Source organism: Stigmatopora nigra, chromosome 1 (assembly GCF_051989575.1).
Source record: "Stigmatopora nigra isolate UIUO_SnigA chromosome 1, RoL_Snig_1.1, whole genome shotgun sequence".
NCBI classification, from domain to species: domain Eukaryota; kingdom Metazoa; phylum Chordata; class Actinopteri; order Syngnathiformes; family Syngnathidae; genus Stigmatopora; species Stigmatopora nigra.
This window is the reverse complement of record NC_135508.1, coordinates 14,272,202-14,298,133: the sequence shown is the minus strand read 5'-3', so window position 1 is coordinate 14,298,133 and position 25,932 is coordinate 14,272,202. Positions and strand designations below refer to the sequence as shown.

Here is a 25,932-nt window from a genome sequence, read left to right as displayed (position 1 = left end):
TTCAGTGGTAATTTTTCAAATATTCATTTTGGTGATTCAGTTTCATTCAAACAATACAATAACAATATTTTTTTTTCTTCACTTTGTACAAATGAGGGAAGGGCAAACTATCCTCGGTTTGCTGTGGAGATAAAACTGTTGTCAGGTGTGTGGTACATTTGTCATCATTTAATCAATCATAACTTCTCTCTTTCTTTTCCATCTGGACAAATCTTGACAAAGTGTGTCGTTGTACAAATAGTGTTGATCCGAAATGACAGTGCAAAACAAACTACATATGGCGTATGCAATGTAAAAGTTCAAGTCCTTTGCCAAACCCATGAGAAAATAACTTGAGTGCCCTTTGTGCCAGTTACTGACATGTTCTGCCAAGACAATTTCACACTAACTATTCAAACTTTGGGTTTAGATTTAAACGATGGCAAGCTTTTTACGACAACATTTATCATGACATCAACACTTGTATTTCACAAAACAAAAATTCTCTTGAATTGCAATGTGTAATTCTAAGCTAGACACAACCAACCACACATTAGGTGACATTACAGAAGTTTGGATTCAGGATTAGGGGCATTGCCATTCAATGTAAACATTTTTCCTAACCCTGATTTTTTTTTTTACGTAGAAGCGTTTGTAAGTAGTCATTCGTAAGTAGCCCATAGGCTTTGTTGCCGGGAACAAAAACTGCGTTACGCGATAACCAAACAAACGGCAACAAGACACCTGGTGTGTGATAACAACACAAATGGTCGCATCTTGGATTTACACAAGCGCAGAAAGTCGATATTTTGACCACATGGTAAAAAAAATAAAAGGAAAACTCACCAAAGGCATTTTTTTCTGAGTTGGCCACAGCAGTTGAGCAATTTTGACACAATGGCTGAAAAAAGTAGCTGGCTAATTCATTGCTTTCCTTGTGCGGCGACCATGGATAGACTCTCTTCTTCCTCGATGGTGTCAAGTTCGTCCGTGCGAATGGCCTGCGTTATCAAATTGAGCTCTTCGCACATGGTCTCGTAGCGATACGCCACCCGGATGTCCGGGACGTTAGTTCGTCGGATGTCGTTGTTTTCCTGACCTTCTCGGACAAAGTCCGGCCCGAGCCAGTAACTCTTCACCTGAATCCGAACGACAAGCGGCGGGTGCTAAGCGGCATATTTTTTGCTAACGCGGCGGCGTGCGTACCTTGTGAGAGAATCCGCTCATCAGCACGCTGTTTCTGGCCAGCTCGCACATGTCGCATGAGCTCAGCTTCCATACCTGAGCAGCAATGCTGTACTCCTCCATCAAGGGCTCCTGCAAAGGAAAAATAGCTCTGCTGCAACACATGGATAACATTAAGAACTTTTTGTTGGAATTGTTCTCCTGGACCGGTCACCCAGGAAATAGAATAGGCGTATTTGTGGTCTCACATCGGCAAAACCGAGAAAAACCCTTCTTTCGAGCTCATGCCAAAGTCTTAAGTTGTCCAAAAATACTGGTTCGGTGGCCGAGAATCAAGAGTGCCAAAATGACGTTGAATATACAATTTTGTATGTAATTGAGACCTCTGAAATACTGTATCGACTGAACATCCCCTGCCTGAATTGAAAACTTTGAAAAGGAAATAATGACATGTAATGTGCGAGCTAACCTTGGTAAAGTGAAACTGCAAGGGGTCGTCAGTGGACAAGGAGACCATGAGACCCCGGGAGAGATACTCGGGAAGAGGGTTCCGATGGTAGCTGAGGAACAGACTGTTATTGCTGAGTGGAGACATGGCGATACCAATCTGAGCCAAGTAGTACAAATACTGGAGGACAGGAGCCTGTGGATGACACATTTGATTAAGGCCATTGAGCGAGCTAATGAATGCGTGTTCAAAATGGCCGCAGTGGGTGTAGGTTTTCATTCCAACCGATGAAGAGAATTACACAAATCTGGTGTCGTTAAAGTGTAATCAGTTGATTGCCGTCACATGCTGCTGGTCCCAGAGGAAACCTCATTGGTACAACGGTCTATGCTGGATACGTTGGAATAAAAACCTGCACTCACTGCGACCCTTTGTGGAATAGTTTGAACAACCCTGAACTACCGGTGTTCGTTCACCTTGCGCAGAAGAAGCCCGTGCGAGATGTTCTCGGATAGCATGAAACCGGACACCAGGTGGTGGATTGGGCCCGCCTCACCGCAATGAGGACGCAGTACCAAGGTGTGGAAGCCTCGTTGTCTGGTTAAAAAAAAGGAAAATAAACTTCAAGAAGGAGACCTTGGTTTATTTCATGTCGGACTCGACTGTACGTTCTGAGCTTGAGTCCTCATTTCAGGACCGAGAGAGTGTGCGTATGTGTGTTTTGGCTTGAAGAAATAAACACCCTCCGTCAATAAGCTGTTCGTCGAATATTTTACTGGATTGTTTTCAGCTTCCAAAGTCCAAAAAGAGGAAATTTTTCAAGAAAAACTATTCATCATAAATATATGAATTATCTCGAACAAGTGACATTGGTATATTTGGATGAAAATGTTCTCCACAACATCAGAGAATGTTGCAAAAGAAGGAAATAGAACCTTTAAATATTAGAAGTAAAATGCCATTTTTCGGAAGCATAAATCTTTGCAGCATTCAAAGGATTTAAACCAGCAATATTATCTATATCTATTAAAAAAAAATCAATCAATGAAAGAAAGAAAACAAACCTGCGTAGGTGATTCAGAACCGTCATGTTTGCGTACATGTAGTAGAGGTAGTAGGAGTAGGGCGGATTGTCCTCCTCCGTCCACGTGGCCGGCAACGGACTGTCCAGGTTGAAGATATGCTGCTCTGGCTTGGACTCGTCATCCACGCTATCGAAACCCACCACCTGCGAGAGCACTGCGTTCAAATACCAGCGTACGTGCGTGCGTGATAGGATTTGGCGGCAACATCGTACGTGTTGAAGCAGGAGGTGCAGCTCGGGATGTCTGCCTGGGTGGACGGTGACCTCGAAGAGAGGTAAGAAAATATTCTCCAGCATCTCCTGGAAGTTGGACAGCTGCTTCTTGGTGTGGTACACATCACTTGTGAGGAAAAAAACACTTTGTGTTCGGTCGTGTTTGGCAGCCATTGGGACAGAAGTTTGCCAAGTTTGCACGCTTTGCTTACAAAAGTCGGGGGATTTGCACAAGCCAGCGCACGTTGTCCGAGTAGACCTGGTGTCTAACGGCCCACTTAGCCAGCTTGTCCCATTCGTCTCTGGAACGGCCGTAAATGGATAACCTCAGTTCCACGTTCTGGTACTTGCTCTCCTCCAGGTCAGCCATCACTTCCTGGGTATGTATATAGATCGTTTTTTGAGGAATATATATATTTATGTATATGAATTTAAAACAAGTTGAGGTTTTATTTTCGGTGATTTTCCTCATTCTTCACACTGACCACCACATTAGAGAGTGTGTGAGGTGGTGTACCTTAATAATGTGACCAAAGTATTTCCCTTCGACGTGATTGTCCGTTTTGATGAAGATCTCTCTCAGGATGGATTCGCCGATGGGATTGTATTTGGCATTGAACTTGTCAAATCGATGGAAAGTGTTGCGATCCTGCGAGAAAACCCAAAACAAAATCCTTCGTGGCGGCAACTTCAAGTGTGCTCTGCTCATCGGCTTCGTGACTGGGCTTACCGCGTGCATGTCCAAGGTGTCCACGCTGAGGTCGAAGGCCGTCAGGTTCATACTCTCAAAGACCTCCATGAGCGTCTGACCTTTGCCCTTCTCCACATGCACGATCTCCTGCGGATACTTCTTCATGGCTCTTTTGATGAAACGCAGAAGGTGCTTTTGGTTCATGCAGGAGGAAGCGTGGATATGCGTGTCCACCTGCGCTCACAAAACGGGACATGGATTCAGACAGGATGACAATTACAGATCAACAGGAGTTTTTCCGGGCTGATACCCCTTAATAGTAGTTAGAGGAGGCCGGTAACCGATATTTGGAGCCGATATTCATTTGCATTCACAGTGAAAAAGTGGGATGAAAAAATTTAATACAGTGTTCCCTCGCTCATCGCGGTTAATGGGGACCAGGACCACCCGCGATATGTGAATTTCCACCAAGTAGGGATTCCCCTTCAAAAATGCTTAATTTGAATTTAATTAATAAATATATATATATATTTTTTATGTTTTTATTGTATATTTTTACCCCCTGTATACAGTACACCATATAGAATATGGGTAGAGAGAGTGAAATTCATGTTATAACAAAAAAAAAAACAGTAAAATATGTTGTCTCAATGTAATATTTGTATTTTTATTTTTTATTTTTTTCCCCAAAAAATCTGACTCACCTGGCTTTCAAGTGGGAGGCCGGGGTTTGAATCTTGGTGTTTTTTTTTTTTTTTTAAGAAAAAAGCCTTACTATACTCTGTAGTGTTTTGAAAAAAAGCCTAAATAAACCAATATTTGTAACAGCCAAAACAATAAATACAACTGCTTACTTTAGGGAGCCTGTGGCCCAGTGAATAAGTCATTGGCCTCCCACCGACCAATGTGTCCAATTTCCAAAAATGGGCGCTGATAATTGGAAGATCTATAATGCGAATATGTGTCATGACATTACCTTGCGGATGTTGTAGAAGTCCCGATGTGGGACTTTCTTCTGTGCCGCCAATTCTTTCATCTCATTCAAGAGAATGTGCATCTGGAACTTGGAGCTCAGATACTGCAGGCGACGGTAGCAGAAGGACTTCCTGCAACCAAAGAATGGTTTAAATGATATGTGACGACTAGCCAAGGATGGATTTTGAATAAAAAGAAGGAAGCCAAAGTACACTGGTCCATTGATGATGAGGGCCATCATGACGTTCATGTCAGCGATGTATTCCTGCAGGTCCGGATATGGCAGTTCCAGCTCTGTACTCCTGCAAGAGATGTAAAATCAATGAAATTGAAATCATTGAAACATTTTCCCAGCATTTCTACAGTCCTGTACATTCTAGTCAATTCTAGAATGTTACTGGTATCTCAAACTGCTCGTATGATGGGGCACTCGTATGTCAAAGTATTACTGTATTTAGTTTTGAATTTAAAAAGGGTGGAAATCCAGGTTAAAGAACGGATCTCAGTGGTAACTCCAGGACTCCCTGTACTCACGCACTCACTTGTCCATGGTCTGTGTTGACGTATACACGTGCATGACGCCATCTACCATCTTGCAGCTGTATCCAATGTCGGGGGGCATGCTTGTAGGATCTTTGTTCTTGTAGGGGTGAGTTCCAGAAACAGGTGGGTGCACAGTGGCATCTGAAGGAGGACAAAATGTTCCAGAAAGTGGCAGGTTTAGGCGAGCTGCCAAGTTGCCAACAATAAACGACTCATCTCTCAGTGCAAGAAGGGCCTGCAAATTTGGGTGGGAAACAGATGGATTGTGGGGAACGTGGGAAGTGTGGGTCTTACTGGGCTGTGAAGAGGAGATATTCCTAAAAATGGTCAGTGTTATTTGGTAATTTGGAATGTCCATTTACATTGTGCAATGGTTATGGGTTATTTAATGTATTGGACAACTCACATGTGTTCTTTTTGGTCTAGTGGCTAGGATTCGGCGACCCAGGTTTATCTCCCGGTCAGGGAAAAGGTCGATAATAGATGGTCTGATCTGACTATGTCGTTTCCTGACTTTCCTGACAGCATTAGGGTGGTCATGGATGTCCCTGATGGGGAAAAAGTCCGTAATGGATGGACTGATTTGACTATATTGTTTCCTGACTTTTCCTTCGAGATCGTCAGTCATCAGTAGTTCTGCTAAAACTGTAGCATTGAGGCAATCATGTATGTCCTTGATGGTCTAGTGGCTAGGATTCAGCGCTCTCACCGCTGCGGCCCGGGTTCGATTCCCGGTCAGGGAAGATGTCTGTATTGGAAAGGCTGCGTTGACTATACTGTTTCCTGACTTTTCCTTTGAGATGGTCAGTCATCAGTAGTTCTGCTAAATTTGTAGCATTGGGGTCATCATGTATATCCTTCGATTCCCGGTCAGGGAAAAGGTCTACAGTGGATGGACTGGTCTGAATACATTGTTTCCTGACTTCTCCTTCAAGATGGTCAATCATCAGTAGTTCTGCTAAATTTGTAGCATTGGGGTCATCACGTATATCCTTGATGGTCTAGTGGCTAGGATTCAGCGCTCTCACCGCTGCGGCCTGGGTTCGATTCCCGGTCAGGGAAAAGGTTGACAGTGGATAGACTGATCTGACTGTGCTGTTTCCAGGCTTTTCCTTCGAGACGGTCAGTCATCAGTAGTTTTGCTAAAACTGTAGCATTGGGGCAGTCATGTATGTCCCTGATGGTCTAGTGGCTAGGATTCAGCGCTCTCGCCGCTGCGGCCTGGGTTCGATTCCCGGTCAGGGAAAAAGATGACAATCGATGGACTGATTTGACTATGTTGTTTCATGACTTTTCCTTTGAGACGGTCAGTCATCAGTAGCTCTGCTAAAACTGTAGCATTGGGTTGCTCATGTATGTCCCTGATGGTCTAGTGGCTAGGATTCAGCGCTCTCACCGCTGCAGCCCGGGTTCGATTCCCGGTCAGGGAAAAGGTTGACAGTGGATGGACTGATTTGACTATGTTCTTTCCTGACTTTTCCTTCGAGATGGTCAGTCATCAGTAGTTCTTCTAAATTTGTAGCATTGGGAACTGTCATGTATGTCCCTGATGGTCTAGTGGCTAGGATTGAGTGCTCTCACCGCTGTGGCCCGGGTTCGATTCCCGGTCAGGGAAGAAGTCTGTAATGGGTGGACTGATTTGACCATGTTGTTTCCTGACTTTTCCTTCGAGACGGTCAGTCATCAATAGTTCTGCTAAAACTGTAGCATTGGGGCTGGCATGTATGTCCCTGATGGTCTAGTGGCTAGGATTCAGCGCTCTCACTGCTGCGGCCCGGGTTCGAATCCCGGTCAGGGAAAAGGTCGATAGTGGATGGGTGGATTTGACTACGTTTATTTCCTGACTTTTCCTTCGAGATGGTCAGTCATCAGTAGTTATGCTAAAACTGCAGCATTGGGGCAGTCATGTATGTCCCTGATGGTCTAGTGGCTAGGATTCAGCGCTCTCACCGCTGCGGCCCGGGTTCGATTCCCGGTCAGGGAAAAGGTCAACAACGGACGGACGGACTGATCTGACTATGTTGTTTCCTGACTTTTCCTTCGAGATCGTCATTCATCAGTAGTTCTGCTAAAATTGTAGCATTGGGTGACTCATGTATGTCCCTGATGGTCTAGTGGCTAGGATTCAGCGCTCTCGCTGCGGCCCGGGTTCGATTCCCGGTCAGGGAAAAAGTTTCTAATCTGTGGACTGATTTGACTATGTTGTTTCCTGACTTTTCCTTCGAGACGGTCAGTCATCAGTAGTTTTGCTAAAACTGTAGCATTGAGGCAGTCATGTATGTCCCTGATGGTCTAGTGGCTAGGATTCAGTGCTCTCACCGCTGCGGCTCGGGTTCGATTCCCGGTCAGGGAAAAAGTCCATAATGGATGGACTGATTTGACTATGTTGTTTCCTGACTTTTCCTTCGAGACGGTCAGTCATCAGTAGTTCTGCTAAAACTGTAGCATTGGATTCCTCATGTATGTCCCTGATGGTCTAGTGGATAGGATTCAGCGCTCTCACCGCTGCGGCCCGGGTTCGATTCCCGGTCAGGGAAAAGGATGCCTACGATGGACTGATTTGACTATATTGTTTCCTGACTTTTCCTTCGAGATGGTCAGTCATCAGTAGTTCTGCTAAAACTGTAGCATTGGGATGCTCACGTATGTCCCTGATGGTCTAGTGGCTAGGATTCAGCGCTCTCACCGCTGCGGCCCGGGTTCGATTCCCGGTCAGGGAAAAAGTCCGTATTGGATGGGCTGATTTGACTGATGTTTCCTCACTTTTCCTTCGAGATGGTCAGTCATCAGTAGTTCTGCTAAAACTGTAGCATTGGGTTGCTCATGTGTGTCCCTGATGGTCTAGTGGATAGGATTCGGCGCTCTCACCGCTGCGGCCCGGGTTCAATTCCCGGTCAGGGAAAAGGTCAATAGTGGGTGGACAGATCTGACAAAAGCCTTACTATACTTGGTCCAATGCCAATAATGGATGGTCTGATCTGACTTCTTTGTCTCACACAGCAAAGCAACAGATCAACCAAAACAAGATGTGAATCAGGATATCACTTTTAAATATGTACCTGCGGTGATTGCGGCCTCCGTCGTCTCTTGGATTTCCTCCTCGTATACAGTTAAATCAAGGGGTTGCTCGCTCAGCTCCTGTAGGTATCGAGCGGTGGTTCTGCAGAAACTTTGTAACGACTGGCCCATATACTTCTGTCTTATGAACAAGGCCTTCACCACACATTTTGCAGCATCCAGCAGGTCCGTGAACGGCACCTGCATCATTGAGAAGGAGAAATTGATTGGAGCAATTGATGACTATAAAGTGCAGTGACAAAGTGTTTAACTTACGCCACATTTCTCCTCTCCAGAGATGGTGACTCGTTGGTACTCCCTCTCAGGGGGAAGCTCTCTCTCCAGCAGGTCCGGTGCCTGACTCTGGTGCTTCATGTATCTGTTTGATAATATTCACGTTTGGATTTGAATGATGCTCACGCGTGAGGTCATCAAGTGCTCACTCGAGATCTGTGGCGCTGTCGGTCTTCATAAACTCCTGTTTGGCTCGCAACAAGATGTCGGGTTCAAACCTGTGGACAGTGAATGATCGTGTTACAGTGTCACTGACTGTGGATTGTAGCCAATGAGTCAAAAGCAGTTTGCTTTTTAGGCATTCAAAGTATTTAATTGTATTTGCAGCTTTTACATTAAAGGGAGGAGGTAAATATTTGCCCCTTCCTGTAGTTCTGGCAGCAAAGGATCGAAAATAGGAATAGTTTGAAGTCCAATTATTAGAATGTTGAATTCAGAGCATTTATTTCTTTAGGTTTTCCATCACAACTTGAAAAACGTAGTGAAACTGGTTGACATTAAATTCATTCAACCTACATTTTTAATCGTTTAGAAAATTACTAATATTTTCAATAGACAACCACATGAAATATATTTTGTTTTTCAGCCGCTACTTAGTTACTCACTTGACATCTTGGCTGATCTGACGCTCCAGGCGATGCCGTCTCTCCTCTAACTGTTCAATGGGACTGTCTTCTGGAAATTCATAGGGGGCGCTGCGCATCTCACTATCTGCCAGGCTGCGGGAGAATAGTTCCTTTGCAAGCACACAGCACGGCATAACGTCAATAATTGACAACTTTATTTGACCATTTACATGCATGAATTATGATGATGTTTTTAGAATATTCATAATTGAGAGGGGTCTCCAACCTGCGTCCCAGGGGACCATAATGGCCCCATTTGAGAAATCAGTTGTGCATAGAGATTTACGAGGCATTTAAAAAAAATAGAAAGCAAGAATGAAAACTTTGCTTATTTTGACCGTGTTTTTGTCCTTTTGCTCAGTGTTAGCTTCTATTGCTAACATTCTAAAAACACATTTTCTCATCATACTTTCCTCCCCCTGAGCTTTGTTGTGGAACTAACTAAAAAGAATAAAATATTTACCAAAAGTTTTTAATATTATCATTGACAAAAATAATTTTATAATAATTATCGTTATCATATTATTGCCCTTCTCTAATCATAAAAATAAATAAATATTTCAAGGTAAAATAAGATTTAATTTAAAAAATAAACAAAACTTGCAAACACTAATAAATTGAAAAAAAGAATAATGAAATCCAAACATTTATTTTGCTCCAAGAATTGTATTGCATGAAGCATCCATATCAAATACCCTCTTTCACTAACGATGGACCCACACTGTGACCTGAGCTCGCGATAAAGACTAGTTAAGCTAATACTAACTTTCGAATAGACGTCCATTGACGTGACATCTGTCCCAAAGAGGGGTTCAAGCAAAAGCTACCATGAGAACCTACCTCGGCAATTTCCTTGTACTTGCCATCCATGGATGTACGTAGGTCTATGGACTGTTTCAAGGCCACGGGAATCCCAGGCAAGGAATGCTGGGAAGTCAGGAGGTGGCGGGCACCACGGACATCAACTAGGAAAAAAAAAAAGCTATATGTGAGTAAAAACGAATAAGTCTGTACATCAGCCCAACCACGTCGGTACGATTCCTAAAGTCGATTAATTATCGATTATTTTTTAAAATTAGAGTACACCAAACTCCAATGTGGCACATTACATTGGACAACTTATAAAGATGCTTAACTTCTTATTTTTCTGTATCAAGGCAGCTCAAAAGGACAGTTTTAATGCAAGGGGCAGGGGGGCTCGAACTCAAAAAGTGTGCCTTTATTTACTCTCTATTAAGAAGAAAACTTTTACAGCATTTTGTGTCGTGCGGCACCTTCTGCTCAGTGCCGTCCTCCTAACACGTCCTACTCATCATGTACTGTACAGTAGGACAGATTTGCCAGGAAAACACAACAAGCCTCCTTATCATCCTATTTGCTGTTATCACTCCTGTGGAAAAGTGAAGGAAAGTAACTAAAGAACAATCGAGTGGGCTCAAATGTTTGAATACAACACTATGCTTGGGGATGACTTCTTTCTTCCTACCCAAGCAGCTATATTTGGTCTCGGAATAAAAAAGAAACATGGGGGAGGGTGGGTGTCAGTCCATGTCATCACTTCGGACTCTGGTACAACGTCGGAAACACTATCATTTTGGACAAAGAATACAGGGAAGCCTCTACTAATGACTCCCTTTCCATACGAAATTTTCAGGTTATTAGGAAATTTTCAGGTTTATTATACAGATGACTCTTCCAATGTACAAAAAAACAGACCCAAGTTATGAAATCCCCCCCCTTAAAGCGTCAATATATTTCATGTAGCCGCTATTTTATTGACAATCTGGCTTCCCATTGGACCTTCTCAACAACAACAACTCTCTTTTGACCGTCACTTGTCGCCACAGAGTCCTTTATTTAAAATTATTGGTGTGAATGATAAGAATAAGCAGTACCAGTTATCTGTCCCCATTAATGGCAGCCATTGATTTAATCCTTCAAAATTGAATAGAGAAAAGCAAAAAATATTTTTTTTCAATTTGACCCTTAAAAACCCTTTGATTTGACTGAAGACGGGATTCGTATAAACACAAGTTCTGACACCCCTGCTCTAGTATTCGTACAAAGTTGAGTTGAGCTGATGTGGGAAGACGTTAGCCAAACCTCCCGTCACTCTGGGCTATATTCATTTTTCCCCCCCTTATAAAACAGGACAGCGCTGTGGAAGGCAGCTTGCGACCGGCGGCAAAGACAACCAAGCTGGGCAGAACGGACCCGCGGCTAATCCCCTAATGGTTGCTATATTTGGAGCAGATGAATCTATGATTATGTAACATCCTATCCCCTCACAAAATGGAGATTAGGGATGTGCTCGTATGTGATTCTGCAAGTTATTGTTTCTTCCGTGAGACAGTGAAGTTTATCCACTATGTGCAAACTACCCACTGAGTGGAATAGTAGAGAAATTATTTTGTGAGGGCAAAAGAGTTTCAATTAATTAAAAGTCCAATAAATAAATCATAGTTTTTCATTCTTTCATTTTCCATTTCGCTTATCCTCAGAAGGGTCACTCACTGGTGCCTATCCCAGCCAATTATGGGCATCAGGTGGCATATATAATATTTATTTTAGGTCTGTTTCTTTTAAACTAATTTTCCAAGCAGGAATTTAAATTTGTATTTTTTCTCAAGCACATCAAGCTTTTTGAACAATAAGATTTTAGTTTCCGTTTAAAATATGAAATGCTTTGCACTTCACATACTCGTTTTATTTACATATTTGTTAACATTATTAATATTTTAAAATAGAGATGTGGCTTTTATAGCTATTTTGTAATAGTTTATATTGTTATTACAGAATTCATTTATTATTATTTTACTGGATGTGTACATGTAGTATCAAACTTGATCTGATATGGATTCTAGATAAAAAAAAATACGTTAAAAACACTCATGGATGAAAATATAAAATACCGATACATTTGTCTAATTTACATATTGATTATCAAGCATCAAAATAATCATTACCGGCACTTGAATAAACTGAAGGTAAAGACCCGTCGACTTCCTGGAACTGTATCAAGACTATCATTATTATACCCCAAGATCTGGATTAAAAAATGTTAATATTAAACAATTAAGTAACTTTTCTGTATCATGAATAACACTCAGTAGTGCACGTTTGCATGCAATCAGTCAAGTGGTGTTTCGAGGTTGTAACTAATTCAAACCACACACCATACTTAAGTTATTAAAACTGCGGTGTTATCACGGGACATGCAAAAGTAAAAAAAGAAAACATTAAAGATTTTAAAAAGGACAGTTTCCAAGAAAAGGAAATGTATGATTTTGTCCGGGATAAGGCTATAGAAATGACCGAATCTTTCACCTGTATGCCCGTTTACTGGGGTTTAGACGGGGCCCGGAAAAGGGAGAGAGAGGAAAGGGATGGAGCATCTTTTGTCCAACAGGGGGAAGGAAGGAATGACGAATAGAGACACAGTAAGGTCAAAACACGCAGAAATTCATCTGTTATTACGCCTTTTTGCTGTGTCTTAGTCATACATACAAAAAGGTGGTCCCGTAGATCCAAGACTCTCCGTTACATGGCCGCCTGTGCTTCAACCCAGCTGTCGCCGCACTAGTTTAAACACCTCAGACATCTCATTGGAATGTACCATGGAGAGATGAGAGCAGGGGGGTGCTTGCTGTCATGCCAAACAAGTGTATGCGGAAAGTCTTTGTGCAGCCCGAGAAGCCCCTCCCCTCTGACCTTTCACCCCCGCCGTGCTCAATTCTAAATCCGCAATGTAGTATTCCAGATGTTGGGATTATAAATAGTGCGCCGACATATGATATCAGAATTGTTCAACAAAGATATCAATCTCCTTTGACGTGGGTGAAATTAAAAGGCCAGCGAGATTGACATTTATTAAGGACACATTTGCATGCACCTGAGACACAGCAGAGGCGGTCCTGGCTAATTTTACGATCGCTGCCAAACCCTCCCAAAATATAATGGATTGGACGCCTCTCGTCGTCAATGGCAGTGAAATATGATTACTTGCTATGGTGATGGGTTAAGATAGCAATTAACAAAATGATACAGAAGTGTGATGGGGAAAATATAGATGCTCAGCATATTTGATAATTATTCTATATTAATATTGGCACAATTGCAGTAAAGAAACAGTGAATGCTATTGGATCAGGACTCAGTATTGGCCGATTCACCAAATCAGACAAAAATATGCAATGGCATATCATCCTTACACCAAATGCTATATTGAAGGTATGGAGATGGTCACGAACTGTACCTTTTTGAACCAAACCGTGTCTCTCTGACGGGTGACTGGAAGCGCTGCCAGCAGCCACAGGTTCTGGTATCAAACAGGTAAACACACACACGTAAATACACACAAATACCAGATGTGATAACTAATAAATCAAATGAATGGCAGCACCAACAAGTGCAGGTCCACAAAGCATGTGATACACTGGTGTCAAAGTGAAGGCCCGGGGGCCAAGTGTGGCCCGCCGAATCATTTTTGCGCGGCCCGGAAAAGTAAATCATGAGTGGCGATTTTCTGTTTTAGGATCAAATTAAAATGAAGAGTATAGATGTATAAATTTCCTGATTTTTCTCCCCTTTTAAATCAATAATTGTCATTCCTTAATTCATTTTTTTTAGTTCAAAATAGATAGATAACTTGGGTGCTGATAGATAAGGGTATTTGAGCCTGGTGATGGTGGGTGGGAAACTCGACTAACAGTCAATGATTGATCATATAATGTTATATTACTCATGCACGGTTGGGTCACGGACGGAATTATGTGAGAGGGATCTACTATTTATTATTCTCTTTGGCATAATTACTAAACGTGTTCTGGCAACAAAGCGCTATCACGAGTGGGCGTGAGATAATGAACAAGACGTGAGCAAAGTGCAAAATACCTACCTCACCTCAAGTAATTATTCATTCATTTTCCGTAGAGCGTATCCTCATAAGGGTTGCACTGTATTGCAGTGTGTGTTTATCATAACGAGGCTCAAAAAGATTTGGCTGTTTATTTTGGTTGCCAACGTCTTCACAATTAATAAACTATCAAAAAAGCTTCCGCTGAGATGATTCTTCGTGGCAACCCTATTTTAGATAAGCACCCAGTCATATATTTACAGAGACAAATGAGTTAGGTATCAGAAGCCTTCTTTTTGGGATGAAAGGAGTGGGAGTACCCATAAAAAAGCCCCACATGCTCATGTAAAACCCTCACAGGACTATCGGGATTGAAAGCTATGAGGCCGGTGTATGAATCCCTACTTTAGATCTTAATACACATAGTTAAACACCCAATTATACCTTAACAGAGACAAATGTGCTGTCAGAAATCTTCTTTTAGGGATGAAAGGAGTGCGAGTACCCAGATAAAAGCCACACATGCTCATGATAATCCAGATGTCAAGCCCGCGCCTCAAAACTGACTAGAGTACAAATTCCCCGTACTGCTATTTTGCAATCTGGAAAGCCAATCAACAGGTTTACGACGCCAAAAAAACAGATGACTACAAAACCCCCTTTAATATTCCATGCCACTTACCCGTACTGGCTGTGTACTGAAGGCTTCCTCGCTTCCTGTAAGGGGAGAGAGCCTTACTTTTTGGTGCCCCGGGGGGCATGTTGGACGACATGATTCCAGTTCCTGCGCTACCACGAGTTTAAACAGGGAGAAAAGAAGACGCGAATGAGTCAGAGCTGCAGTGCTTGTCGAGGGAGAGCGAGGGAGAAAAAGATGTACTACCGATGTCGAAAGGTTGGGGGGAGTCAATTGCCGTGTTGGCGCGCGCCTACGTGCTCGACAAGAAATCCTACTACGATGCCAGGCTGCAGAGCATCATCGCATCTTTCCGCAGAGAATCTGGTCCCTCCCTCTTGGAAGGCCTCGGTGTTGGTTCGAGGGAGGCTGGGGGTGTAGCGGAGGGGCGTGGCTACACTCCAACAATGGCCAACGCGCGCTTCTTCCATTGGACGGCACACGCCAAAGTACACACGCACTCGCATGGAGAGTACAAATGATCCACAGACTCAGCAGCTAGGCGAATGCTGTTGCCGTGGCAACCAAAAGCCTGTATGGGTCATTCAAGGGAGGGAGAGGGAAGATCGGATTATGGGATGGATATAGTTAATTAAATGAATATATGTAAGGGTTTGGTTAATCAGAGATTTTTTTTTTGCATGATGTCCAATCCATTCTGACTTGAAGGTCCCTGTCAAAATGGATTGGAATGTATACATAATCATCATATTCATCACAGGGATCAAGGGGTGCTGGAGCCTATTCCAGCAAACTCTGGGCAGTAGGCAAGGCACATGGAGACAAACAACCTGGATAAGTATAGGTATATATAGTAAATATATATGCATTTAAGAGTTTTTTTTATGGACAAAAATAGTCATTAAAGATTTAAAGGTCATAAGTATCAAATTTTGAATAGCTGTCCACTGGGGTGACCAGTATGGGCCCAAAAGGGTTAAGGTCACCTTTTTGTGGATTGCAGACAAGTAACTCCGCATAATCAACAATATTCACTGAAAATTCCATCTATGAATATCCCTACATACGTTACATGCTTAGTGGCTTTAAAGGGGAACTAGCGCTCTCTTGTGGAAATGAGCACGGTAGTCTATAAATCAGCTTATTAAGTAGAAATGTTCTTTATATTTAACCCTATGACTCCAGTTGATAGCTAATTTAAAAAATGACCTTTTTCGGTTGTTTTTAATGATATTTTTAAATTTGATACATACATTTATAAATGTATACAACGGTAATAAAAAAAACAAAATGTATCCTAACATGCAAAAAATATGATGTATTTTACCTATTAAGTCGCACTTCTTGAACTCATTGGCAGCCATTGTATGGTGTTATATTTCCAATCCATTCTGATTGAAAAAAAAAATCATTTTCAATAATTACATTTTGTAGGTAAAAATCTGAGCTCATATCAATAACTCAAAGTATGAAAAAATGTGTGTTTAACAATCCAAAATGGATGGAATATGATCACACAGATGCAATATATAGTAACCATGTCGCCGATCTAATCGCACGATTAGATATCGGGGCCAATCAATTTTCAAAAGATTGGAATCGCGTCCAAAAAAAAAAAAAAAAAGATCTGATTTTTAAAATGTATCAACCATTGTCAAGTGTTAACACCTTGCTTGTCATTGACCGCACCAGACAAAATGCCATATTGTAGGGAATGGGTTAAACATATCATGATACAGCATGTAAATACAATTTACCATATATATTCCTTGGATACAGGCGCTGTTTAGCCTTTTTTTTGATGGACAATGGTGTGTACGTCAATGTGAAAGATGAACACATCAGAAGTTAATGAAGTGGCTACTCATGTTAAAGTGAGGCCGCTGATGTTAATCTGTCTGTGGTTAATCCCTGACGGCAGCAAGGCAACTACCATCCAAACTGACCTTGGACACACTGTTCTCGATGGACCAAAGCATTTGGGACGTCTGCATAATTTAGAGGGTAGATGTGTGAAGACCGTGGAACAAATGAGAGAATTTACGTATAAAGTACACATCTACTTACAAAATTTTCAAGTTATGAAAAAAGTTCTGGAACCAATTAATTTTGTAAGTAGAGGTAGGACTGTATTTTTGCAAAGCAGCTCATAAATAAATCTCATTATTTACTGTGATTTTACTACGGACTTTATAGAAAGTTGGACTATTAATAGATTTTTTTAAAAATTGCTTTTAAAAATGGTTTTATAGCTAAAATTTTAAATAAATATTTTAAAAAAGACTGCTGTTATTTTTACCACGGACTTTATACCATACTGTTTTTAATGTAAAAAATCAAATATAAATAATAATAAAAAGATGATGACCGCCAGTTTTTAATAGAACAACTATTTTTTTCAAATAAATAATTTAATAAACACTATCATTTAAATGAAAAAGTATCAAATTAATGAATATTTACATTTTCAAATTTGATAGATGAAAAATATGCAAGAATATACTCAACACACAAATAACTCTAGAAAATAAATGATTTTGAGACTAAAAAAGAGAATTAGCAATTTGTTACAGTCAACAACTTTACTAAACAATTACTACTTAACTATGACAATCGTCGTGGTTTCAATTAAGAATTGACTACTTGTTGACTAATCATGGTAGACTTGCAAGCCAGTGTATAAGTAAGACCCCAGCAACAGACAGAAGATAGCCCAAAAAACAACCAAAAAATATATAAATGCAAGATTTTTGCTCTTAAAAAAACCTACACACGGAAGTCTGCCATCGACAGCGATAGATGTCTGCTCCGCCGTCAATGGCATGGATTTGAAATGTTGATTAAACGCCGAAGGGTCAGAGGTCGCCAGCAAACAGCAATGTGACAGCGTGGCCTCGCTGAGCCTGTCGATGCGTCATCAGTTAGAGTGCCTACACCCTTCTTTTCTTCGGCAGACTAAGAGATTAACCCCGAAGAAAATCAGGCTAACCCCGCGATTGAAGAGAATGCACGACCTCAGTCTTTCAACAATTTATTCGAATGGTGCATCCTGAACGATTCTCGACGCCGTCATGCTAACTGCATCCACAATTGATGATGAAACGGGTTAAAAAATAGTAAAACGCAGACGGAAACGGCAAGTGTTAATCCTCGGCCTCTGCGCCTGAGCCGAAGCTCTCCGAGTAATCTCGTCAACAGATAAACGGCGCAGAGACCCAGCGCAAAGCACGGCGACGCTCTAACGGGCTAATGCGATTGGTCGCCGTGGCTCCATGTGCTACGTTAGCTTGTTCGGGAGCGAGTCGTCGAAAGTTTTCGAGAGATTTTGCCAGTCTTTGACAACAATCGCTTCGTTGTGCTAACCCCTTGGCGATGCTACAATGATAGCATAACTTAGTAATGTAAATAAGACACTGCTAGCCATTTCAATTATCGCAATATTAACGATTCACTTCTAGTTTATGATCATACTCCGATATCAGTAAGGAAATTACTTTGCAGTGCAACTAATAAACAGAAAAAAACAATCTTCATTCTGCTGTGAATTTCAATGAGATTGTCATTTGTCGACGCCCAAACCGTTTTAAGTGGGAGGGTGGCAGCGAATGAACGAACGAACGAGCCATCCCTCCCACTTTTAACGGATTGGCCGTATATGGCGATCCACGGCAGCCAGTGTGTTCTTGTTGCTTTCGTAATTTCTGGTTTATTTTCAGTCTTTGTTTGGATCATTGTTGGAATGCATGTTTAAAAGAGGGATTATGTAACCTATGGCGTATGCATTTAGGTCAAGCTAACTTTCACATCGGTGCGGTGGCAGTTGCTCTATTTAGCTCCACCTGAGACTTAAACGTCTTAACTTTAAGGGGTTTAGGGGACTTAAATGCCTCTCTCTGCTCGTCCATGTGACTTGAGTCAAGAGTCCAACAGACAGCGAATGCAACACTGTTGAAAAAGGCCAAAAACGCCAAAGATTGAAGCGACAGTCACAACTCTGACGTCCGATCCATTTAAAGTAGAGCTTGCCAGGCCAAACGGTTTGGACGCCAATTAATTCACGTGTAACAATCATGAACGTTTGTGTTATAATGGAATGAATCAGTTTCTGGCTACGGGTGAGAGTCTTTTGACTGCAGTCTCCCTTTCATTGACATCTTTCAGGTTCTGTCAAACTAATGATATCATGGTGTCCAAAGTGGCCTTCAAGGGTCGCGGGGGGTGCTGGTTTTCATTCCAACTGATGAAGAGTATACATTTTCACCAAGGTTGTGTCTTAAAAAATGTAATCAGTTGATTACTGGATTGGTTGGAACAAAAACATACACAAACTGCGGCCCCTATGTGGAATAGTTTGGAGACCGACCCTTGAATTAGATGGATGGGCCAATCAGGAAGAGACCTTTCTTCACTAAGAGGTTTAAGAAGAGGGAATTAAGGTGTAGATCTCCGCTAGTGGAAATCCGCTGAGTTGATGCTGAGGAGACGTCGGGCAAGTCAAAGAAGCTCAAGCACCTCCCTTCCAATCTCTTCGGCCAGGAAATCGTCTTTTGGCACGATTAGTGCTACACCGAGATTCTCTGCAGCAGCTCAAAGAGAACCGGCAAAATTTCTTTCCTTGAGGATCTTGAGTGTGAGGAGGCAGAAAGAATGGGCGCTGGAGCAAGTGCCGAGGACAAAAAATCCAAGGAGTTGGAAAAGCAACTTCAAGAGGATGCAGACAAGGACTCCAAAACCGTCAAGCTTCTCCTGCTTGGTAAGTGAGCAGCTGAGACAGCCCATCATTTAAAGGAGTTTTTTTCTTTTTAAATGAATTCAATGAGGGACAAAGAAGTTAAAGGACAAAATTTAAAAAAAAGGTAAAGTATGAAAGGAAAAATAAAGAAGTTACTGGTATGAATACCCAACAATGGGCGAACAGGATTTGTTGAGGTTTAATATGCATTCATAAAACTTTATTTTGTAGTATTTGGAACAATTGTTTTTTAGTTCTGATTGTTGCGCTATTTAAAAAAGACATCTTTTGAAAAATGGGTGATTAACAAAAGATTGAAAAGATTGAATTTACACACTTAGAGAAGGTGAAGAAATTTAATCATTATATTATCATTATCCTATCATTGTCTATTAGAAGCATACAAATTTTCAACTCTCTACGTTGCCCGGTTTAGACAAACATAGCGAGAGAATCTTAACATAGACACACACACATACACACATACACTCACACACCCATAAATCACGCTTTATCAGGATTACTAGACGACGGCTCGTGGGTGGAGAGGACGAGGCAGATTAGCCACAATGAGAGAACCAAGTGGACATTTTAGGAATGCACATCAATCCAAACATTTTAACTAATTGTGAAGACCAGAAGCGGTTTTGCGCAAAAAAAAAACTTCGTTTTGGTTCTTATGTAAGGGCGTTGGTGCTTAAAAGATCACAGCCTTTGGTCTAAATGAATCACAAGCGCAACGGCGATACACCAATCCAATTAACTAATGGGTTTAGTGCCGATCCACTTGCGCCGGCCTCCGCTGATCCTACAGGTGACATCAAAATTGACATTAGTTAGACTTTCACCCATTTCACAGCAGACTCTTGAGTTTTTACAAGCAATGCACCCTTGATTAATCATTTTTGAGGCTCTTGATATTAAATATTCAGTTTTTTTTGGAATGAATGAAAATGCATACGAATATTAAGTGACAGATTTCATTTTAAAAAAATCAGTTTCTCCTAAATGTCTTGGACAAATGAGTCGACGCCTGGCTAAAATAATCGACTATCAAAATATTTTTTTTTTCGTGCCCCTACTTGATAATTTCCTAATTCACAACAAACTAAATAAATCAAGTGCCAAATCTGTCTTGAGAATAAATAGAAAAGATAAGAATAGTATAACTGTATTGGCATATTATAGTAGTAAAGTATAAAACTATATCAGGTCTATGGCTGTAAAGATATAGCGTCCATGTAATTCTTGATGCTAAACAAATTTTCAATGTATAAAAAAAGCTAAAATTCAAAGACATTTTGTTTCTAATAACTATTGCGCATGTTACCTTTTGCACAAAATACCTATTGCCAAATTGTGAGAACTTCACAGATATCTCACAATTTGATACCCACGAACACGTGTGTGTATATATACATACATAAACATACGCATTTATATATATATATATATATATATATATATATATATATATATATATATATATATATATATATATATATATATATATATATATATATATATATATATATATATATATATATATATATATATATATATATATATATATATATATATATATATATATAAACAAAATTCTACCACACTACATTTTGAGTCATGATGGCAATGAAAGAGTTAATAATGTAATGAAAAGACTATAGCACATTAGTTTCCCCAGTCATAATCATCCTCTGAAAGAAGCTCTAAGGACAATGTGCCCCGTGACCAAAAACTTTTGGATGTTGGTGAACAGTCCCTACGCGAGAATTTTTTCTAATAACTCTAAAAATGGCTGAATGGCGCATGCTTCTGCCATTTATGGGCCCCAGCGTGCCGACATTGATGCGAAACAGCGTCCTTTAAATGTTGTGCTCTCCTTTCAGGTGCTGGCGAGTCAGGCAAAAGCACCATTGTCAAGCAAATGAAGTAAGTAAACACACTAAATTGTTTTAACGGCTTCACCCGCAGAGCGCGTAAAAATGTCCAGTTGTTTGCCAACGACCCGTTTTGCCCACCTTGTTTGCGTCCAGGATTCTCCACCAGGGTGGTTACACAAAAGAGGAGCAATTGGAGTTCCGAGCCGTCATCTATGGCAACATCCTGCAGTCTGCTCTGGCTATCATCAGAGGCATGGAGATGCTGGGAATCGATTTTGGGGCTCCCTCCGCACAGGTCTCGCATCACGCCAAGCGCACGGGGGGAACATCTCCAATCAGACTATTTAATCCCATGTAGTTTTGGATTGCCAGCTATACGGAGAAATAGTCCTACCATTGCTCGGATGAGATTTTATCCATTGGCAAGAACTAAAATGAAAGTGAATGGAGTCAAAATGTGCTGTTTAACGTAGATAGATGGGCCTAACTCTATATATATATATACATATATGTTCGGGATGTAATTGATCGGAAATCATGCCCGGTTTTCAGAGGATAGGATTGAGGTCAAAAAGATTGCAATTTCAAAATGTATCATCCCATTTTTAAGCATGAACTCAATGGCTGGCATTGACGATACATAGATTGGACTTTGCTGACAGCCTTCCTGGTCAAAATGGATTGGACATCACTTGTGATCAACAGTAGTGAAATATTATCACTCTTTGCCAGCCTTCCCACAAAAGATTGGATGTTCATAACTGTCAATAAATTGAGTACAAAAATCAACAAAATCTAGCCATTTAAAAATATATTACAAAAGGAACTGTAAATATATGTATATATACTCACATCCTGGGTCCGCCACAGGTCACGAAGTTCTGCTGACCGGATTTTCCTTCTCCAAAACTTGCAGGAGAACGCTCAGAAGCTGCAGAACTTGTCCGACTCCATCGAGGAGGGCACGATGCCTCCCGAGCTGGGCGACGTCATTCTAAAGCTGTGGAACGACTCCGGCGTCCAGGCCGGCTTCGAAAGAGCGGCCGAGTATCAACTCAACGACTCGGCTGGCTAGTGAGTCTTTCCCTCGGCGGGCTTTCGGTGGACGCCGCGGCGAGCTCTTTGCCTTTTACCCGTCAGCTACCTCAACGAAATGGACCGAATCTGCAAACCCGACTACCTTCCCTCCGAGCAAGACGTGCTGCGATCTCGAGTCAAGACCACTGGTATCATTGAAGAACAGTTCTCTTGCAAAGAATTGCACTTCCGGTGAGTGAGAGAGTGGCTAAGAAAAACAGCGAGACTTCATTGTTTTCCAATAGTTTTTTGAGCTGCTTTTATATGTCCGAAATGAAGCATAGTTTCGGCAAGTCTGTTATATGTTCGACTTCAAAATAACGACTTGACGAGCAGCTTGTGACAAATTGTTTATGTTAGCCAAGGCTGTTGCCATCACACTTCAGATTCTGATAAGAATCCAATGATTGTTAAACGGATCAGATATGCATGTTCAAAAAAGCGTGAGCCTTACGATGGGAAATTGCCAAGTGGCGGTACAAACGAGTCATTGTTAGGGCCTGAAGGAAACAAACAAAATGGATCAAATCTTACTCTTAGTCCAGTCCTCGAGAACCCCTATCCAGTCGGTTTTCCATGTCTCCCTCCACCAACACATCTGAATCAAATCATCAGGATCGGTATGAAGCACCTGGACAGCTTGCTGATGAGTTGATCATTGGATTCAGGTGTGGTAGAGGAGGGAGATGTGGCAAACAGACTGGATAGGGGATCTCGAGGACCGGACTTGGCCATCCCGGTCTTAAACCAGGGGTGGGCAAACTATTCCACAAAGGGCCGCAGTGGGTGCGGGTTTTCATTCCAACCCATAAAGAAAGACACCTTTTCACCAACCTGGTGTCCCACGAATGCAATCAGTGGATTGCAGTCAGGTGCTTCTTGTTTTCGACAGAAATCTCATTGGTCAACATATCTGTTCCTGATCAGTTGGAACAAAAACCTGCACCCACAGCGGCCTTCGAGGACCGGTTTGCCCATCCCGGTCCAAAACAATCTACCAATAGTATCTTGGCGATGGACTGGTCAATTGCAATCAACATAATGAGAACCCCTGGTCTAGAATGTGGCGACAGGGTCGCGAGGTTGTTAAGATTTCAACTCTGTTTTCCAGTGTTTGCGTTTTCAGCCTCCCAAATACATTTGCCGTGTAAATGATAAGCATTCCCTGGGACATTTTTTTTTTTTTTGCGTTTCCACCACCTCTAACAGACTTCTTGACGTACAGGATGTTCGATGTGGGAGGCCAGAGGTCTGAGAGAAAGAAGTGGATCCACTGTTTTGAGGGTGTGACCTGCATCATTTTTTGCGGAGCCCTTAGCGCCTACGACATGGTGCTGGTAGAGGACGACGAAGTGGTGAGTGTCCCCACGCGCTATGAGGAAATAGCTTCAAAAAGAGTCATTGACCATCTTTTGACTTTGGCCCTTGCAGAACCGGATGCACGAGTCCCTCCATCTCTTCAACAGTATATGCAACCACAGGTTCTTTGCATTGACCTCCATTGTTCTGTTCCTCAACAAGAAGGATCTTTTTGAGGAGAAGATCAAGAAGGTCCACCTGAGCATCTGCTTCCCAGACTATGACGGTAAATCTTAATGTTACCCAAACCAACCCTTTGGCTCCAGTCTGGAGAACCTATCATGATGCTTCTACTCGTGCTATTTCTTCCCCCCCTATTGGTTAGCAAGACATATTGTAATTTTCGCATTATAATGCGCAATGGAGTGCAAATAAAACACACCTTCAATGAACCTTATAGCAGAATGCATCCTAAATTTGCGATTTGTATGGTAGGTCCGAACACGTACGACGACGCCAGCAACTACATCAAGGCGCAGTTTGAGGAGCTGAACATGAAGAAGGGCGTGAAAGAAATCTACGCCCACTTGACCTGTGCCACGGACACCAAGAACGTTGAGATTGTGTTCAATGCGGTCACTGACATCATCATCAAGGAGAACCTTAAAGACTGTGGTCTCTTCTAATCATTTGTAGGTATGTGAAGACCCTGCGAACAAGACGGTGCAGGCTGAATTTGGTAGAGAAATTTGGGGGCTTCCTTCACAGTTCAATTTTGAGGAACTGCTTAATTTGGGGGGTTGTTTTACTCAAATAAAAAAGAAAACATATAGTTCAGTTTTGCAAAAGTAGCTCACAATTACAACTATTTTTTTTAGTGGAGTAAACATTTGGAAACCGAGCAGACCTAAAAACGATCCGATGTGCAGAATTCTTTACTTTTAATCTTTATTACGACTGTATTTATTCGTTCATTCATTCATTTTCTGAACCGCTGTATCCTTACTAGGGTCGCGGGGGGTGCTGGAGCTTATCCCAGCCAACTTCAGGGCGGAGGCACGGGACAACCCGAATCGGTGGCCAGCCAATCGGTGGGCACGAGGACACAAAGGACAACCATTGACTCTCGCACTCATACCTAGGGGCAATTTAAAGTGTCCAATCACCCTACCTTGCATGTTTTGGGAATGTGGGAGGAAAGTGGAGTACCTGGTTCATGAAAATGAATATAAATATTTTCATTCATATGTGCTCTCCCTTATAAAATCAATCAATCAATCATTGAAAGTTTCAAGTTTTCATTTTTCCTTTTGTTCACAGAACTTCCCTGGGCCCGTCACACATTGGCATTAACTCAGAGCAAGAAGGACCGTCTCCATTTGTTGCGCTCATGCCAAGTGACTCCAATCTCCGTCTTCCTGCCACATATCGCATGTCCAACTAGGTCGAGCCTCAACACTTGTTGGAAGTGTGCATTTTTACTGGTTTTTCCGTCGCAAAAAAACAAAACAAAAAAACAACTAAAAAAAAGTAGCAGCTGGTTTCTGAAGATGACTTTGTTGCTTTCTTTGCTTGACTAAGATTAGATTCTTTGGAATGGAAAAGGCCGGAGTTAAAGAGTAATGTTTCGGTGTAGCATCATGGGATCATTGTTTTTGAGTACCGTAGTCTTTGTGATATTGATATAACTGTAAAATGTTGCCGAGCAAATATCTGAAATTATTCCCAGTTCTTGCCTAATGTCCAGAATACAATTCCGATAAAAATAATAGTGTTGTGTTTTTGACTCAACTGACACTATAAGGAAAAAAAAACATGTCTTAGACCAACATTGTACATAAAAGTAGATCATTCATAATTGCTTCGAACGGTACGGAATCTAAATGTTATATTCTGTATATATATATACGCAGTGTATATGAGAGAGAAAATAAATGGAAAAAAAATGTTATTGACAGTTTGTCCTTTCTCATGAAATGTAGAGGAATGAATTAAAGCTCAATCACGCATTTTTCTTGCTCGGTTGTTCTTTTATTTCAATCCCTATTCCAAGGAAAGATTGACGCAAAATGTTTCAAATCGTCTGTTCAGGACCGTTTATTAATGTTTTTAATCCAAAATATATCCTCTTGGTCTTGACTCGATTTCCCATTGACTAAAGAGTCAATTAAAATTCAGACCATAAATATAGCAACGGTAAATATAGCCTAATAAGTGAATACATACCTGTCAACTTATACATTTTTGCACGCTTCAGTCACGTCTGCCTTATCACTGTATAAATATAGCACGTCAGCAAGCAATGTACCAAGAGAGTCAAGCTGTAAGCAAAATTCAGGAACATCTACAGAATCT

At 41.5% G+C, this 25,932-nt stretch overlaps 2 protein-coding genes and 11 non-coding genes across 17 annotated transcripts; 12 read left to right on the top strand and 1 right to left on the bottom strand.

Annotated features, from left to right (window-relative positions):
* Positions 1-759: 759 nt before the first annotated feature.
* On the bottom strand, positions 760-14,983 carry ampd2b (adenosine monophosphate deaminase 2b). Of its 5 annotated transcripts, none has more exons than XM_077719644.1 (20): positions 14,833-14,983; positions 14,632-14,738; positions 13,350-13,412; positions 9,936-10,060; positions 9,075-9,205; positions 8,619-8,687; positions 8,452-8,554; positions 8,178-8,376; positions 5,118-5,259; positions 4,788-4,877; positions 4,577-4,706; positions 3,640-3,834; positions 3,427-3,558; positions 3,122-3,285; positions 2,910-3,036; positions 2,677-2,840; positions 2,089-2,209; positions 1,634-1,807; positions 1,186-1,296; positions 760-1,118 (listed from the first exon to the last, which is right to left on the bottom strand). In XM_077719644.1, the coding sequence occupies exons 2-20, from the start codon at positions 14,720-14,722 to the stop codon at positions 903-905; spliced, it is 2,547 nt and encodes an 848-aa protein (XP_077575770.1). In that variant the 5' UTR covers positions 14,723-14,738; positions 14,833-14,983; the 3' UTR covers positions 760-902. The 5 variants fall into 5 exon arrangements, with proteins under 5 accessions (XP_077575770.1, XP_077575778.1, XP_077575785.1 ...); XM_077719652.1 differs by having other exon boundaries at positions 14,632-14,733; positions 14,833-14,966; XM_077719659.1 differs by lacking the exon at positions 13,350-13,412.
* Positions 5,790-5,861, top strand: trnae-cuc (transfer RNA glutamic acid (anticodon CUC)). Its single transcript has one exon. It is a non-coding gene; the product is annotated as a tRNA-Glu (tRNA).
* trnae-cuc (transfer RNA glutamic acid (anticodon CUC)) lies at positions 6,109-6,180 on the top strand. Its single transcript has one exon. It is a non-coding gene; the product is annotated as a tRNA-Glu (tRNA).
* Positions 6,293-6,364, top strand: trnae-cuc (transfer RNA glutamic acid (anticodon CUC)). The gene has a single exon. It is a non-coding gene; the product is annotated as a tRNA-Glu (tRNA).
* On the top strand, positions 6,477-6,548 carry trnae-cuc (transfer RNA glutamic acid (anticodon CUC)). The gene has a single exon. It is a non-coding gene; the product is annotated as a tRNA-Glu (tRNA).
* On the top strand, positions 6,662-6,733 carry trnae-cuc (transfer RNA glutamic acid (anticodon CUC)). Its single transcript has one exon. It is a non-coding gene; the product is annotated as a tRNA-Glu (tRNA).
* On the top strand, positions 6,846-6,917 carry trnae-cuc (transfer RNA glutamic acid (anticodon CUC)). Its single transcript has one exon. It is a non-coding gene; the product is annotated as a tRNA-Glu (tRNA).
* Positions 7,031-7,102, top strand: trnae-cuc (transfer RNA glutamic acid (anticodon CUC)). Its single transcript has one exon. It is a non-coding gene; the product is annotated as a tRNA-Glu (tRNA).
* trnae-cuc (transfer RNA glutamic acid (anticodon CUC)) lies at positions 7,400-7,471 on the top strand. The gene has a single exon. It is a non-coding gene; the product is annotated as a tRNA-Glu (tRNA).
* trnae-cuc (transfer RNA glutamic acid (anticodon CUC)) lies at positions 7,584-7,655 on the top strand. Its single transcript has one exon. It is a non-coding gene; the product is annotated as a tRNA-Glu (tRNA).
* On the top strand, positions 7,767-7,838 carry trnae-cuc (transfer RNA glutamic acid (anticodon CUC)). Its single transcript has one exon. It is a non-coding gene; the product is annotated as a tRNA-Glu (tRNA).
* trnae-cuc (transfer RNA glutamic acid (anticodon CUC)) lies at positions 7,949-8,020 on the top strand. The gene has a single exon. It is a non-coding gene; the product is annotated as a tRNA-Glu (tRNA).
* A 4,047-nt stretch (positions 14,984-19,030) lies between the features above and the next one.
* On the top strand, positions 19,031-25,586 carry gnat2 (guanine nucleotide binding protein (G protein), alpha transducing activity polypeptide 2). The gene is made up of 9 exons (XM_077725378.1): positions 19,031-19,339; positions 21,208-21,250; positions 21,355-21,496; positions 22,118-22,275; positions 22,342-22,470; positions 23,504-23,633; positions 23,710-23,863; positions 24,073-24,273; positions 24,898-25,586. The coding sequence occupies exons 1-8, from the start codon at positions 19,234-19,236 to the stop codon at positions 24,261-24,263; spliced, it is 1,053 nt and encodes a 350-aa protein (XP_077581504.1). The 5' UTR covers positions 19,031-19,233; the 3' UTR covers positions 24,264-24,273; positions 24,898-25,586.
* The last annotated feature ends 346 nt before the right edge of the window (positions 25,587-25,932 follow it).

Bases quoted from the DNA above. Each gene is read 5' to 3' on its own strand.
- gnat2 (XM_077725378.1), top strand. From the start codon at position 19,234: ATGGGCGCTGGAGCAAGTGCCGAGGACAAAAAATCCAAGGAGTTGGAA. The intron at 21,497-22,117 runs GTCTCGCATCAC...CAAAACTTGCAG, and splicing joins TTGGGGCTCCCTCCGCACAG to GAGAACGCTCAGAAGCTGCA. The intron at 22,276-22,341 runs GTGAGTCTTTCC...TTTACCCGTCAG, and splicing joins CTCAACGACTCGGCTGGCTA to CTACCTCAACGAAATGGACC.
- ampd2b (XM_077719644.1), bottom strand. From the start codon at position 14,722: ATGTCGTCCAACATGCCCCCCGGGGCACCAAAAAGTAAGGCTCTCTCC. The intron at 9,206-9,935 runs GTAGGTTCTCAT...GTGCTTGCAAAG, and splicing joins AGTACAAGGAAATTGCCGAG to GAACTATTCTCCCGCAGCCT. The intron at 8,688-9,074 runs GTGAGTAACTAA...CACTGTCCACAG, and splicing joins CAGATCAGCCAAGATGTCAA to GTTTGAACCCGACATCTTGT.